General features: G+C 39.7%; 1 protein-coding gene across 1 annotated transcript in view; it reads left to right on the top strand.

Annotated features, from left to right (window-relative positions):
- The first annotated feature begins 5,762 nt into the window (after nt 1-5,762).
- Nucleotides 5,763-17,081, top strand: part of ush2a (Usher syndrome 2A (autosomal recessive, mild)) — a 257,394-nt gene continuing 246,075 nt past the window's right edge. The window contains exons 1-4 of the mRNA XM_034103486.1: nt 5,763-6,365; nt 6,657-6,871; nt 7,012-7,230; nt 13,608-13,776. Coding sequence (XP_033959377.1) covers nt 5,763-6,365; nt 6,657-6,871; nt 7,012-7,230; nt 13,608-13,776 — 1,206 coding nt within the window. The remainder of the gene's footprint in view (nt 6,366-6,656; nt 6,872-7,011; nt 7,231-13,607; nt 13,777-17,081) is intronic.

The following is a 17,081-nucleotide window of genomic DNA, read 5'->3' as shown; positions in this document are numbered from 1 at the left end:
TTTAGCGCTCAGATATCGATCAGTGCAGCAGACAGTTACAGCAAGCCGAACTTCGATTTTTTCATTACGTACAGTACTAGACCTATAGTATTCGGGTTTTAGTTTTTTTAAAGCTAAATAAATAAACAAATTCTGTGCATTTAGTAGGTTGATTCCCATGGGTGAATCTCACTGATAATAGTTGCAAAAGTGCCCTAAGCTAATAATAAATCTGACAGGGGAAAGGTGATTGGCATAGACAAAGTGTGTGTGTGTGAGACGGGATGATTATGTGTATGTGCATTGTCAAGAGAGGCAGGAGGTTAATTCAATCCTATAGAAGCGCAGCATGAAGGGGATTGGACAGCACAGCCCTGAGGGTGTCACTGGCCTCAACCCCAATAGGGGGCAGGAAGTGTGCGCACGCACGCACGCACGCACGCACGCACGCACGCACACACACACACACACACACACACACACACACACACACACACACACACACACACACACACACACACACACACACACACACACACACACACACATATGGACCCTATAACTTAAGGGTATAAAATCTGTAAAGGAAGGGAAATCCAAATAATTTTGATATCTAGTTTCTCTCACATTTCATTTAGAGCCAAGGAGGATAAATGATGAACGTGGATTCATATATATTTATATATATATATATATCTATTTATAGAAAATGCTGCATAAAACAAGGACAAGAAAGAAAAGGACGTTTAGAGAGGAGCAGTGATGGAGAATGGAGAATGGAGAATGTAAGAGGGATTGAGGGCATGGGGAGGGGAGAAGGGAATAGAGTGAATGAAAGAAAGAATGAGTGGTGCCTGTGGAGAGAGGGATGTGTGGGAGAGAGTGGAGGACAGAAGTGACCAAAATAGAGTTTAGACAGCAGGATGATGCAAGTGGCAGAGGAAAATGGAAGAGATAGCCTAAATAAACCTTACACCAGCACAGCAGTGTACGTCTTCAGTCAGCAGTTGCCAATTAAGCATTTTACTTCGGTGTTTGTGAGATTTGATGTTTATGCATATTTGATGCAAGCTAGTGTAAATAAAATGTGAACGATAGACTATACAGTATGAAGACAGATGTGAGAAATGTTGCCTATTCCAGTTTTTGTGTGAAAAAGGAAGTTAAGGGAATGTTTCGAGCAGTCATAGTGATGCTGGATCCGAAAGCGCTGCCGAAGTGTTTCAGATTTCAGTCATGTGGTTCTCTTTATTAGTATCACGGCCTACAGGGCATAAGGCCTGGATACTGAATACAGTATTAATATAACTTTTGCAGGGTAAAGCTCCTCTCATGATTTTTTTTGTGAGCCGGCATTATGATAATGTATGCCTTGGAATCGTATCGAGATTAAATCATATATCCAGATATCATGATACACTATAATGTTTTTTAAAAAGCTGAAATATACAAGCACATACATAAGTAAGAAACAAATCAAGAAAATATAATTTGAAGATTATGGTTTTGTTTTTAAATTAAACTTCATACTCAATGCCAATCGCAAACTGGAATCCAGTTAAATCAAATAATTGACTTAATCACACTACTCTGTGTGTGGAAAAGAAGACTTTTTTTTCCTCCATCATTTTACTTGAAACTAAGTTCTGAATTGAATGAGAAATATTCCATATATTTAATATATTTAAATCTAGAACAATGTACAGAATATGTTAGAGCATGTATTATGGTTTATTTGACCTCAGGGGTATACACAATACATTTTGGTGAAAAAAAATGAATATAGACAAAACGTTTGTTTTACTTTAGACAAAAACTCCACGATTCACGGTAAGCCTCATGCACATACAGTATGTAAACATGCTAATTTACTTTCACAAACACATGTGCACACACACAAAGAAAACTGAAATCAATGGCAGCCACGAGCCTGCACTCAACACTATGCTGTTATTTAAGTAATGCTCTTGAATCAGGCCTAAAAAACTGTGTGTGTGTGTGTGTGTGTGTGTGTGTGTGTGTGTGTGTGTGTGTGTGTGTGTGTGTGTGTGTGTGTGTGTGTGTGTGTGTGTGTGTGTGTGTGTTTGTGTGTGTGTGCCTGTGTGCCTGTGTGCCTGTGTGCCTGTGTGCATGTGTGTATAACATTTCCATATGGAGAACCTAATATTGTATTTTGCTAAAAAACACACAGCCCTACCATCAATTTATTCCACTTCTTGTAATCAGCAGCGAGGCCAAGGATGTCTCCATACATATTCATGCTGCTCTGGAGACTCACAGAGACAATACATTTACAGCCCACATTTACCATATTACCCTTAATGTTATTAGACCAGCAAACACAATTTAGTCAAATATAAGTCATACATAAGTAATTTAGAAAATGAGACAATATTAATTGTGCGATCGTCATCCGGTTTTAATCCCGTTTGTGTGATAGCACTTCAATCTCTGGAATTGAATGTGCCCGGCTGAATAAATTAGTACAATCAATGTATGACTAGATTCTCTGTCATGTGGACACACTCTGTGCAAATCTATGCAAATGTCTTATGAGGAGGGGATAAGAGAAACTCTTCTTGGATAACAAAAGCTCTTGATGATCATAGCCTCTATCTGACACAGTGGAGCGATGTCATTTTCACCCTCTCAGAGGAAAGGAAATAAAATGAGGAAAATGTGGCTACTAATATAAAAAGGCAGGGTTACAAACTTCTTTATCTAGTTGTATATGTGAATTATTTGCTTTTGTAGAGCTGGGCTGCCCATCTCCGTGACTTTCTTGTTTTATTGATGCCTACAAGCATTTAAAATATACTAATGTTGTTAGCCACTGAAGAAAGCCCGGTCACAATCTGCACTCATTACTTATTTGTGTTCTGTTTCAAATGAATATGTATACGGTTCTTGTGTATTTATTTTTTAACAATATTTCTGATTAAATCCTTTTAATTCATAATCCACTTCCTCTTCTCTCCTCCCCTAGTTTTCTTTTACTATTACCTTCTCCACCTCTGTCTTTCCTACCTCTATCCTAGCCCCTAGCCACCTCCCCTCTCCTCCTCTCCCCTCCCTTTGCTCCTCTCTGCCTAGTATTGATTAGAAGGTGAACCTCTAATCTCCTTAAGGTCATTAGGAACACTTAATTAAAACCTAGTTAGATGCCTTTGTTCAACCAAAGCAAATTGCAGCTGTTCAAACGCGATTAGTATGATAACGTTAAAACTTGTCGGCAGGGAAAAATATAAGAGAGGGCCTTTTTTGGTGGAAATGTTTACACAATTTAAATTCTGAGCGCTTGAGCACACAGTGGAAGTCTAAACGACTGTATACTTGAGCTAGTGCTTCTGCTTTGTGTGTGTTGATGGGATTGTTTATATTTTGCTACCGGATGTTCAGCTTGATGAAACTAGAGGATTGATGCATGTAACTGGCTTACCAGATATTTGCTTGAAATCAGTTGTGTTATACAACTGAAATAAAACAAAGAAATAAAGGTCAGGTCAAGTATATAAGACGCATGAGATTTAATGGTTATATGTTTCTCTTGTTTATATATAATTTTTGTAAATACATTTGATTATATGATTTTCACACAAACAGCCAAATTCAGACTAATATATTTAAAAAATAAGCATCAACCATAACGCAAGGCCTACCATTTATAGTTGTGTCACTTGAACATACATCTCTTCTGTAATTAGTAATGTGTGGTTAATTGTTATCAAGACCCAATTTATAGCACACATAGCAGTGCCTCCCTGGTGACTGCCATTAAACTGCTGACAAGGAAAGACACCTTGCCAGCTCATTTGCCTCTCATTATGGGTAGTAAAGTACCCCTTTGAAATATTCTTTAAAATGAGCGTCTTTCATTTCAGCTATGTGTGACTGTTTGTTTCAGCAGCCTGGCCTCAGTATACTGAGCTTTGACTTGATTTCAGTTCAGCTGCAAGTTCCCCCTTTGAAAATGTATAGATTTGTTTTGTTTTGTAGAAAAAAACACAATGCATTTAATTTCCCTTGGTTTTGTGCTGTGAAATGGGTTTTTGTTTCTCAATGTTAACATTTTATGGTTGATTCTTGTTTTTGTTTTTTTCTTGTTTTTATGCAAATTGTTCCTTTGGTTCATCGGTGCCAAAAATATTCTTGTTTCTTGTTTCTCTCTTGCTTATACAAGCTTAATAAAACAATAAAACAAAAATAGGCAACAAAGCTTTATTTGGAGTTGGTTTAGCTCCATTACTTTAAAGTGCAGATTATTAAAACATGAATTGGACAGTCTTGCATAATAGCCTATGTGTTAAAAGCACTGTCGTCAGTGACATTATACATTGCACCCCTACATGGCGATGAAGTAGCCTATTTCTTTTTTAATTTTATATTGACAGATATTTTATGATCTCCTCCTCACACTGTCTTTGGCCGGAGAGGATCACCGTTGCCTAGCAACGGCAGTAGCGTTCCTCATTTCTCTGAGAGCCACTTGTCTGAAACCCAGACGCATCCCACGTAGGAGGGGGTACAGCATTACTGCCAGGCAGGGGGTATTATTAAGCTTTGTAAATTGCATGTTAATGCCTTGCTGTCATAGACACTTCGTTAGTGGTCTGTAACAGATGCAAAACGGATATGTCGCAGTGTTTTCTCTCCCGCCGTCCCCTGGGCTCTCAAGTTCTCGTTACCTGGCTCTCAACTCTGTAACGTCGCCTCACCGTTCCTTACTTTGCGCCCAGTATCCTGCCGCCTCCAGCGCTGCTGGCCAGATGGCGACTCGCAGTAATCTCCTTAACACCGCGTGCTGCATGTTTGAATGAGAGAAGTACGAAAGAGAGGCAACAAGGGGAGACTTTGACAAGTTCAGCTGATCTGTCATTCAGTTTTTCTGTCGAAGTGGGATTGAACGACGGACCAAATAACTCAAATCATGTTTGGAAAGGACTATTTTTTTTACTGGAGCGGCGTCTGCTATCGCTGACAGACAGGTGTGTAGAGAAACAGGTAGTTAGCTTGTTTTGCACCATGAGCAACAAGTTGTTTGTTGACGCTGTGGTGGGAATAGAGCTCTGTGCTGCTGGGAAGCTCCACCGACAGGTAACCACCAGGAGCCACTACATATTTATGCATATCACAATATCTGCATTTACACATTTGTACGGCTATAGCCCCTGTTATTATTAGATACAAGAGGTGCTTTCTTATTTTCCAACGGACAGGCAGAAGGGTCTAAGTAATTCAACACTAGAGATGACTTCACTGCTGGCCTCTTTTTGTGTGTCAAAATGTGAAATTGAAACTGATAAGTATTGTAATGAAGAGAGCTTTGGCATAAGCCTCAATTTCTAACAAACTTATGTGAAAACCCGTTCAGTTGGATAAAAACCTGGAGGCCAGATGCTAGAGGAAAAAAAGGCATGTTTAATTCAATGGAAAAGAGGAAAGCAATGTAGCAGTATCAGTTGAGCTGTGCCTCCATCAAGCTGTACAAGTGTAGGCTTTGGCTAGGGAATAGCCTGCATGGCATTTCACTCTCCTCAGATTTGTCTCTTGTTGGATTTTGGTCTGACCACGTCTCTCTTTCCTTCTCTCCTTCTCTCCTGTCCCTCTCTAGATTGTGAAATCTTACCTATCATGTGAAGGCTTTGGTTGTGGTTTGTGTGTGGGTGTGTGTGTGAGCGAGGGAGGGACGGAGACAGTGTAACAGAGAGCTAAGCTTCGTAGCCTCACCCTAGGGGCACTGGCCTGTACAATTTTTTTTCCTGGAACCCTGGAACCATGAAACCATGACAGTCATCACTTATTCAAGCGCTGCTGGAAGGTTTCCGGAAAAAATCCAAGTTCTGGAACAGCCCTCTGCCCTGGGGAATGTTCCAGAAACCCTGTCCAAGATTGGAGAACCTTGGACTATGCTGGACCCCTTGGAGAACCCCACTCCAGAATATTGTGGGGTGAAAGGCCAGAGATGGATAGATCAGAGAGACAACGAGGGAGGAGTGGCGGGAGAGAAGGCAAAAAGGAAGAGACAAACATGGCGCACAGGAGTCAGCCGAGAGAGGATGGAGAGAAGATGGAGAGAGGAGCAGTTTGACTTTAATAGGAACAAATGCATCAAGGAAGTTGGAGGAAAATACATCGAAGGAGAGGACAGAAGAGGGACAAATGCGTCGGGTATTTCTCATGTTATGTTAACCAGAAACACTGAAATCAAGCAAGTGGAAAAAAGGTTGGGGGAAACGAAGAGGTGGTGTGGTTTTTCTTGGCCATTTTACCTGAAAAACATCACAGAAAGAGGAAAAGCCACCATGAAAAGGATAAGATGGCATAATATCTTCCTCTGGTTTACTCTCCTCCTCTTCAGCCTGTGTCCAAAACCTGCTTCATCACAGGTAAGCTTGCAAGAGCCAATTGAAATGTATTGTATTTATTATTTGATGACCAACAAAAAGGCCTTTTTCATAACACTGTGTACATACAGTATGTGTTACGGTAAAATGTTTGCGTGTAAGATGTGTTATGCTATATCATAATGTTATCATAGTCCATAATCCATGTTAATTCTCTAAATTGCTAAAATGCCTTGTATTGCAGGTAATTTAATGCCTTCACAAATACTGTAAGTAAAAGAGACTTAGCTTGAGTGGAATGATACTAATTTTGAAATGGTCTTTTATTCTTAGGGACATTTCCCACGTATGGAGAACCTTGCCGCCTTTAAACCCGTGTCCACCTCTCCGCCCCGCTCCACCTGTGGAGTTCCAGAGCGGAGCAGCTACTGTCAGACGCCGTCCTCCCAGCCTGAGCTGACGACGTGTTATCAGGCCTTCTGTGTCCAGGACTGTCCCTACAGATCCTCCACACCTCCCTATGCCCCGCTGCTACTGCCTGCACACAGGTAGATAGATCAAATTCATGGTCATTATATCAAGGTGTTTTAAATGTCCTCCCACCTTTCAGTTCATGCAAAATAAAAATAAATAAAAGAGGACCTTTTAGAGAAAAAAAGATTATAGACATGACATTTTTATTTTCCAGGGGTTCCTGTGTGACTCAAGACAGAAATGGCACTCGCCCCGGGACAGAGACGGAGAACAGAACCAATAACAGTTCAGAGGGAGTTCCTGGTGGATCCAGTTCTGTGCTGTTTCGGCCCGTCCAGGATGGATGTCTGGTGTCCCCCCCCTCACAGAAACTAGGAGCCTTGGGTTCTCTCACCCTGGCATTGTGGATCAAACCAAGCTCTTCTGGAGAGATGTGAGTTACTTTTTGTAATTTATAAGAAATCACATTTATCTCTTTGTTGCATGGTTAGATATACTGTATGAGCGTTTCTTTTAATATAATAAATAATGTACTGCTGAGGATTTTTGAATCGATAGATTACCAATGTCATGTTACAGTACACACAAATTGTACTTGGCAATACAAAAGATGTATATCCTTTTTGGATGGATGGATCTAAACTAACTATTTCTCTCTGGACAGTCCAGCAAACTCAAAACAAGCAGAAGTACATTTGCTGTTTCCCTAAATAATATATATATTTCATTTTGTGCAAAGAAGAAAAGTCAAGATATTTAACAGCAGTACATTACAACCAGATTTTGATGAACGTTACCTAGTTTTACTTACTATGACATGTGATTCTTTCAAACATGAAATTCCAATCAGGCTGAGTCGGGCTGAGTATGCTAAACTAGAGAGAGAATCGCTGGCAAGGGGGCTACAACTACAACAAGATGAACATATTTGACCGTGATTTAATTGTAATACACATTTCAAAATGATGCCGAAGTAACAACATACTGATACCGGTTAGTACAAACCATGAATTAATGCTTTGACAAGTCTGCAGACAGACGGCAGGTGAAAAACCTTTTAAAATGCGTGTTTTCTGAATGGAGATTGGCTAAGCTAACGCAGTATATGCTCCGACCGTCCACACTCACAACAACAGCCTCTACAGACATAAATAAACCAGCGACTGTATTCTCCATGACACAGACAGTCTGTGGTTTGTACTTGTTTAACTTTTGTCTAGTTTCTGAACAGATATGAGGAGCTGTGAGCTCTGAGGGTTAAGAGCTAACGGCTGTGTTGTTTTTCTGGGGTTCTCATTGAAGATGACGTCACGGCTCCGCCTACACTGCGTTACTATAGATCAGTGGTTCTCAAACTTTTTCTGTCAGGCTCCCCCTTTGGAGAAAAAAAAAGTCGGCCCCCCAACACAAATAGTCAGGCTCAGTGGCGGCGCCAGAGATTTATTTTGGGGGTGCTGTGGGGTAGCTTGACGTTTCATAGAGGGTGCTCAAACATTTAGGGTTTCCCATTAATGTACCGGGCGCTACAGTGGAATTTTCTACTGCAACAATCCCCACGCAAATACACAATGTTCCCGCAACTGTTACAATGAAGGCACGATAATCAGCTCACGGCATATAGGTGTAAGCAGGGGTAAAGTGCTATTTTTATAGGCGATGCGTGGACCTCACATAGGGGGGTCCGGGGGCATGCTCCCCCGGGAAGATTTTTAAATATTGAAGTTAAAAGCATCAATCTGGTGCACTTTGAGAGCAAAATGAAGAGATCTATGGATACATCTCTCAACACCCATTTGAAACAGAACTGTAAACAGATTTACTTTTTCTTTATGAATATTTTACAAATCACCCTTTTAAACTTTATTCTTGTTTTACTGTCATATAGTATTTCATAGCTGTTTTTCATTTATTCTCTTATGTTTTTATAACTATAATGATCATAAACGTGTGCCCCGGAAATAATTGTTTACATTAATGGTGACCAAAACGTTTGAGACCCACTGAGATAACGCTGAGAGAGTCCTTTAACTCACTGAGCCTCTCAGTCTGACAGGAGAGGACTCTCCTCCACTTTGTTGTTGAAAAAACTCCTTATAACCGTTAGCACCAGAAGCTAACATCAACGATCTCCGGTACCGGTGCGCTCTCTCTCTCGCGCACGCACACAAAATGGCTCGTTCCACACACACACACACAGAGCCGAGCTTTAATGAAACACAGAGACCCAGACGTAATAGTACTGTACTGTATCATATTATTTTCAATCAATAATTTTTCAAAATATGATTTTTTTTGATTTTTTTTTTTTATAACCATTTTTCCTCCTGGTCTCTCGCGCCCCCCCTGTCATGCCTCTGCCCCCCACTTTGAGAACCACTGCTATAGATACTACCCCAGTTCCTAAACTGTAATGGAAATTCGCCATAAAGTGAGCCAGTCCTAATGAGGCCGAGCGAGGCCGTATAGTGGAAATGTGCCATATGAGCTTGCTACACTAACAGTAACATCATGTTTGTTAGAGGCTGTTTGGAAACAATCTCCCATTGCATTTCAATCAGTAAATTAATTGATAAGTTATACTTCTTGTAGAAATTGTACTTGGGTGAAGATTAAGTAATGAAAAGATAAAATAGATAAAAAAAAACAATGCAGGGATCAGATTCAGTCGTTTTAAGTCGTTATCGGTATGAGGATATAGTATACATATTTAAATCCTTGAAACATTAGTGAAAGAAAAACGAAGAAAGATAAATAATAACACTTGTGTGTTGCAAGTATAAATCACAATTACTATTGCACCGTAAGAACTCAAACGTATCCTTCGACTGATAAATGATAGCTTTCTGCTGATGTAGGTGTGATGTATAGTCAAATGTATGTTCTGATATATTATCTTATATGGCTTCCAAACTTAAAAAGTTAATTGAAGTGAAAGTCCTGTGATATTGATCTAAACACAATGAGCAATCAGGTCAGGTCAGTATCACTTTCCAGAGATGTTGACTAATCACTATCTGTCATGTCCTACTTAGACATGTTGTGTGTGAGAGACAGGGGATGAAAGTGTGCTGGTATGTTGCAGGTAGGACTCTGATGGTGCAGAGTTACACACACTCAGATCAGCTTGCAGTCACACACAAACACACACATACACAAAGCACTGCACGCACAAACAGGGATCAGTTGGCTTTACTTGGCAAGCTCATATCCACCTCCAGCACACAGCAACACTTACATTTCAAGTAGATTGTGCAAACAACATGGGATGCTTTGTCATGAAACTTAAAATAAGCTAAACATACATGACGTCTTGGTTTATATTTCCTGGTTTACTATTTGAAAATGTGACTAGCAAAAGATTACTTCACCAATTATAAAACTGGACTCCGATAACATTGTTAGACTCACAATGGACACTTAAAAAGTAAAAGGATCAAAATTGTATGCATCCCTTAATGAAACCTGGGACCTACATTACCCACAATGCAACTCGATCGTTGACAGTTTACACAGTTAAGTATTTGCAGTACTACTCCACAAGACTTGAAACAGACTTGAATGTGTAAAATCAGTATAATTAATGTGGCTGTTGTTATAAAAAGGATGAACTAAAATGACCCAGGCTTTCTCTTAATATAATCAGAAATGGTTAGACAACGTAAATAAAGCCTGCAGCATTCACATGTTCCATGATGTGCTGCAAAGATTAACGTCATGAAAGCTTTGCAGTAGTGACAGTTCTGAAAAAAGACCTAAAGCAATGCTAAACAGGATTGGCGTGTATTCTAATAACTCACCGAATGTTCAGTTTAAATGTTGGCCTCAGTTAGATTTAACTCTGAGAAGGAGATTCAGACAGAGATAAATCCCTCCTTTTAAATTCATGCTGGGATTTTGTTTGTGAAGTTGTCTGTAGGGATTCAGATGACAGACTGGTCTTGTTGTCTTGGTTTGCTGAACATGACACCTTTATGCACCTGAATGCATCTGAATGGAGGAATATCTCCCCCTCGCACTCTCTCTCTCTCTTTCTGTAGCTGTCGTTGGCCATCAATCTTTTGTTGTAGAGACGATCATGGCTGCCATCAAAGAAGCCAGATGAAAGGAGGTCTCTATCCTCACCTCTGTCCATCTCTCCTCACCCCTCTCTCTTTGTCTCTCCCTCTCTGTGTGATTTCACATCCCTCTCCTCATCTGAACAAAGAACAGAGCCAGCCACCTGTTCTTACAAATATAGTTTTTACTTCACCATGGCTACACTTCCATAAGGTTACACCTATATTTTTTGAGGGTACTCATTTTAAATCGTGAATTATTCTGAGTACATGCAGTTGACTTTTCTCTATGGAGAACATGTGGATGAAGTACATGTACATATCATAATTATCATAGTTTATTTGAAAACAGTGTTTAACAATGCGTATTTTGCCCAACTATCACATTAAATTGCCCTGGCAACATAATGACTACTTTTTCTGCTTGAATAATTTTTACAATGGATCAAGTAAGCATACATTTTTTAAGCAAATATGCCAAAAGTTTGCTGGTTCAAGCTTCTAAAATATCTGTTTTGCTTGTTTTCTTTTGTGGAGAAATGTACATTTTTGGGTTTGTGTCAAAACAAAAAGTTAAAGGGGACTTATTATGCAAAATGCACTTTTATGTCTTTTATACATAAATATGTGTCCCCGGTGTGTCGGGGAACTCACGCAGCGTCAGAAAATAAAACCCTCTCTCTTTTCCACCGTAACCAAATCTCTAAAAACGGGGCTACAACGGAGCTGATCCAGATTTGCGTCCGATATGACGTAATATCGGAAATGTGGACCCGCGGCCCTATCAGAAAGTTGCTATCAGAAACATTGCCCGACTGTTTTGGACGTAATATGGTCGGTGATTACATTAGCATCGCTAACACTCAGAGCTAACCTGTACTGGAGATCATGTGTGTGAAGAAGCAGGAAATAAAAAGGAACTCACCTTGTGGTATAACCGGCAAGAGAGAAAGCCTTTGAGCTCCATACTGTTTCAGAAATAATCCTTGATAATCCATGATATGGAGTTTCATCACGGCAGTATTTAGTTTAGACCAGTGGTTCTCAACTGGTCAGGCCTCGGGACCCACTTTTTACTTGGTCAATACATCGCGACCCAACATTTTGAAGCACTGAAATCTATTCAACAAAAAAACGTGCTGTAATATATACACTTTTCAGCATACAATATTAATAAAAGTGAAGTACAGTGCATATATCCCTTATATCCCTTCACAGAACTAAAGTATGCTTTTAAAAAAGGTTTAATGAGTTGATGGAATCAAAGCTGAACTAACATAAAAAGGCACACATGCTGAAAACCCAACCCCAGCAGGGGGGTCTGGGGGGATTCTCCCCCAGGAGATTTTTAGAAATACTAACAAACTATGCATTCTTGTACACTCTGAGAATCTATTACTACCCGACATATTAATAATATTTGATGCCATTGTTTGTTTTTTACTTTGTTCTGACAGCTTGCTGCTCCTCACAGAGAGAAGAGTAAAGAGGAGATAGTCTGTGTGACTTACTTTAAATTGTGGTTAAGGGTAGATAGCTCCCATTGTTCTGTGACCTGTCAATCATCAAACCGGGGGTCATATTTCATTATGTGTTCATTTTTATCTGAAGTTGTACCCATGGATGTATAAAGAATAGTTCTACTGCTAAGTTATTCTCCGTGGGTACTTCCGGCAACAATCTTGATTCTGATTGGCCAGAAGACTCAAAAAAACATCAGCAAAGATATTTTATTGAGAAGATGATCACTATGTGACAGAAGTTTATGGTCCCCGGTACTTCCAGTCCAACGTAAGAAAATCGGGCCTTCAAAATAAAAGTTTGACATTTTTTTTCTTCACTCACACATCCGCTACCCACTCGAAACGGGTGGGAACCACTGGTTTAGACAGTAGCTGCCGGGTCCCGCATGAGCTCAGCACCCTCCTTTTTTATCTTTTTTTAATTTTTTTAAAGCATTATACCCAGAATCAGCACTTTTGAAACAGGAAGTGAAATAGAGGGATATGAGGCATGGCTAGAATGGGTGATCTGTTTGGTATTTTGAGCAAAACACTTCATCGACATGTTTTTTATATATTTGTATATATCTGAGACCTATGCTATTGCCTAAAAATAGCATGATAGGTGACCTTTAAGATATGTCAACAACAACAATGCTTAGTTGATTGGAGCTTTTATGTGAATATGAAATCTCAAAAACTCTTGACAAAAACAATTTAGTCAATAATTTCAGTGTTTTAGTAAGTCATCAACTTGTATTCACTTTTTTCTTGCACTCATTATCTCTGTCCTTCTTAATATCTCTTTATCCCTACCTACAGGCACATACTCACACTCTCATGCATGTGCAGACATACATACATATGGTCTCTTTTTTCCCCCATGCATACATTTATCCTTGATTTATAGGGTATGTGGCTCTTGGTTCATAAAAGTCATGATTTCCCATAAAATGTCGGCGATGGTGGTTAATATGACACGTGGAGGGTGTGTGTCTGCACCCAGTGTAGCAGCTCAAACCTAGCAGTCATGTAAAATATTGATATTCCAATGTAAATGTCAGAATGAGAGACTGTGTGTGAAACTGTGCGGTGGCTCTCGACTCCATGAGTTTTAGATTCCACTTTTCCCTGTCTTTACCTTTTGAATTTAGTTAGAACAATTTATCACTGACAGATATTCAAATAGACTGTCTATTGCTGCTGAAATTATTGTGTTTCTTAAAATGTATGTGTGTTTTTGTCTCCTTCAGGATGTTGCTGGAGAAGAGCTCAAGGCAGCGGTTGTTTATTTCTGTGACGGTGTCCGAGCAGGCGGTCAACCTGCACTATGGCCAGTCTAGCAGTCAGACTCCTCTGACCGCCAGCTTCAGAACCGAGGGGAGGCTCACACCGGAGAGATGGACACACCTTGTTCTACAGGTAACACATCTGGAGGGTTTTTGGGATTCCTATAGGGGCAAGGGAGACAACTGGGCTGTTAAACTTGCCATAGTCTGTCAATATGAGAGGCTTGGGATCATGAGCTGTTGTGTTGTGCATCTAAAGGTGAATTTCTCAATGAATCTACCTTAGAAGAACCATCAGGTTTGCCTTTAATTGTTTCACAAGCGTTGTGAAAGCTGAATGCTCTTTGCATCACGGACATGTATCTATCATTTCTTCTTTGTCTGTGTTTCTCTTTCATTCTCTGTCAATTTTTTTCCCCTTCCTCTCTGCGAGCTTGTGGTAATTACACTGGCAAACATCTGCTTTGGCACAGCTGCTGGGGCCAGACACACACACACACACACACACACACACACACACACACACACACACACACACACACACACACACACACACACACACACACACACACACACACACACACACACACACACACACACTTTCAATTATAAAAACATCTATGTATTTTATGGAAAACTAACTTAAATACCCCTGGAAGTTATTATTTTTTTTAGAATCTATTTTGGACTGTGGTTATTTTTTAAATGGATTGTTTACTAAATGGTTGGTTGTTTAATTGAGTTGCTTGGATGAGTTTTTAATGTGTTTTTGTTGATAACACAGTTAACATTGTACATTATTTATTTATTTGATAAATTCAGTTTTAGAATCTCAAAATAAAATACTAGTTTACATTTAAATCTCTATTTACAGATAGCATTTGCATCTGTTTGGTATCATGGAGAATATCTTTGGTTTGTTATAGAGTATCATTTAACAGTGTATTCCACTTGAGTCTCTTTCTCTGAATAACATTGTGGTACTTGACAAATCATGGTCACCATGACAGCCTAATCACTGTATGTGTATGTTACTTAAGTTGCTACGTTGTTTGTTTGCCTACTTTTTATCAAGGTCACTTGGGGCCCAGTTTTTATTTGACCTGGCATGCATTTTAACAGGCTTTACAGAATTTTCACATTACATTTTGTTACCCTATTTTATTGCCCCTCTCTTGTGCTCATTGTGCCTTAGCACACATTAAAATGTCAAACTATAAGGACATTATATATCCCTCATGATCTCATTTTATATCATGCATTCTCAAAGTGAATCCATGTCCTAAAATGTGAAACAAAAAATAAAACAAACAAACTGCTCTCCGGTCATTCAAAATACTTGTTTGCAGAAATTAAATGTGGTAAATTAAAAGTCAAAACAGAGATGAGAATGATATCATTTTTGTCTAATTTCTTTCAATAAAGAAAAGAAACAAATTTCCAAAAATGTGAAACTACTGTACAACAAAACACAAAAATATTAAACAAATATTAAATTAAAAGTATTAATGTATTGACAAAAAATGGTCTGACTAATAGATAGAAATACATACTTTTTCTGATTCAGCGGTGCTAAATGGAGGTATATAAAGAAATATCTACGTCAGTTTGATTCAAAGCACAATTAAGGCTAGAGGGCTAAGCCAGAAATGAGGAAATGATATATGTGGAGCAGAACCAGGAAATCCAACTTGACAGTTTAGTTTAGCGTCTGGCTGAGCGGCGCTTGGGCAGTCTAGTGTGTTGTCGGCTAAATGTAGGGTTGTTTATGGCTCACTGTGTATGTGTGTGTGTACAGTTAGTATTCATGTATACCCTTAAGGGTAGCGATGTCCCAATCACCTTTTTTTGCTCCCGATCCGATTCCGATCATTTGATTTTGACAATCTGCCGATACCGATTTTTCCCGATCCGATCTTTATGCAATGCATTAAGAGAAAAAAAAGGTAACAGATAACGGCTGGTCATCCAACGCGATGCATTCGATGGCTGTTATTTGTTTGGCCTTTTCACTGTTCTGGGGCAGTTTCTCTTTCCTTTTAAAAGTCTCTGAAAGTGTTGGTTGTTTAAGTGCCGTTACCTGAGTGGCCGCTGTGTACTCGTCGTGTTGTTGTTGGTGTTTGTTTCTCAGGTAGCGTATTAGATTGGTCGTGTTGAACGTAGCTCTGTTCTTTCCACCACGCGGAACCTCCTTCTTGCAAACATTGTATCTGGCTGTTACACTGCCTTCACTTTCAACTTTATAATACTTCCAAACTCCTGACATTTTCTCTGTCCCGACTCCCGAGTCACCACCTGAACGTAGCCTCTCGTTAGCTTACTGCTACTATTAGACACTGCGCCCACTCTGTTGCCAGATTTGAGAGAAATAAGCAACCAGGTCTGAAAACAAGCCCAAAAGAAGCAACACATACATGATGTTGTGTAATTTTAAACCAAAACTAAGTCCTCAGGATGACTTTAAGACGTGAACATGGTCATTTTTGTTTTGTAACATTAAATAAAATAATAAAAATATTTTATAAAAAAAGAAAAAATTCCCGATCCCCGATTTTTTTCTCCCGATTCCGATCTTTTGAAAATCACGTGATCGGCTCCAATCCCCGATCACGTGATCGGATCGGGACATCTCTACTTAAGGGGTATGTTTTTTTATATATATTTACAGTATCTATGTGGGTTATACTTGTCCAAGTACTGAAGGCACGGAAAAATGTAAGGCTTCGAGGTATTTTGCTATACTGTAGGTATGTTGCGTTGTTATGGCTTTGAGGTGTTTTGAATCATGTGCATGTGTGTGTGTGTGTGTGTGTGTGTGTGTGTGTGTGTGTGTGTGTGTGTGTGTGTGTGTGTGTGTGTGTGTGTGTGTGTGTGTGTGTGTGTGTGTGTGTGTGTGTGTGTGTGTGTGTGTGTGTGTGTGTGCGTGTGCGCGTGTGTGTATGTGCATTATTGTGAATCGGTCGGGCTTTTCACTTAATGGTATAGTGATGTGATCTGTTTTGACCATTCAGAAGAATAACATAATCATCCTTGACACTCAAACATCATTCTCATACTTCCATATTCGTGCATGCACACGCGCACGCATGCACACACACACACACACACACACACACACACACACACACACACACACACACACACACACACACACACACACACACACACACACACACACACACACACACACACACACACACACACACACTTATCTACTCGCTCACTCATTAATACACACAGATACACACTCACAGTTCAGCAGTAATTTGTAGCAGACTTGTCAGCCACAATACAGACATTATCCTATGAAGGAGCTGGGTAATTTAGAAACCTTTCCTGCACTCATACAGTACACACACACACACACACACACACACACACACACACACACACACACACACACACACACACACACACACACACACACACACACACACT

The sequence above is a fragment of the Pseudochaenichthys georgianus genome, chromosome 3, assembly GCF_902827115.2.
Source record: "Pseudochaenichthys georgianus chromosome 3, fPseGeo1.2, whole genome shotgun sequence".
Classification (NCBI taxonomy): Eukaryota; Metazoa; Chordata; class Actinopteri; order Perciformes; family Channichthyidae; genus Pseudochaenichthys; species Pseudochaenichthys georgianus.
This window is presented reverse-complemented; position numbering and strand designations above follow the sequence as displayed.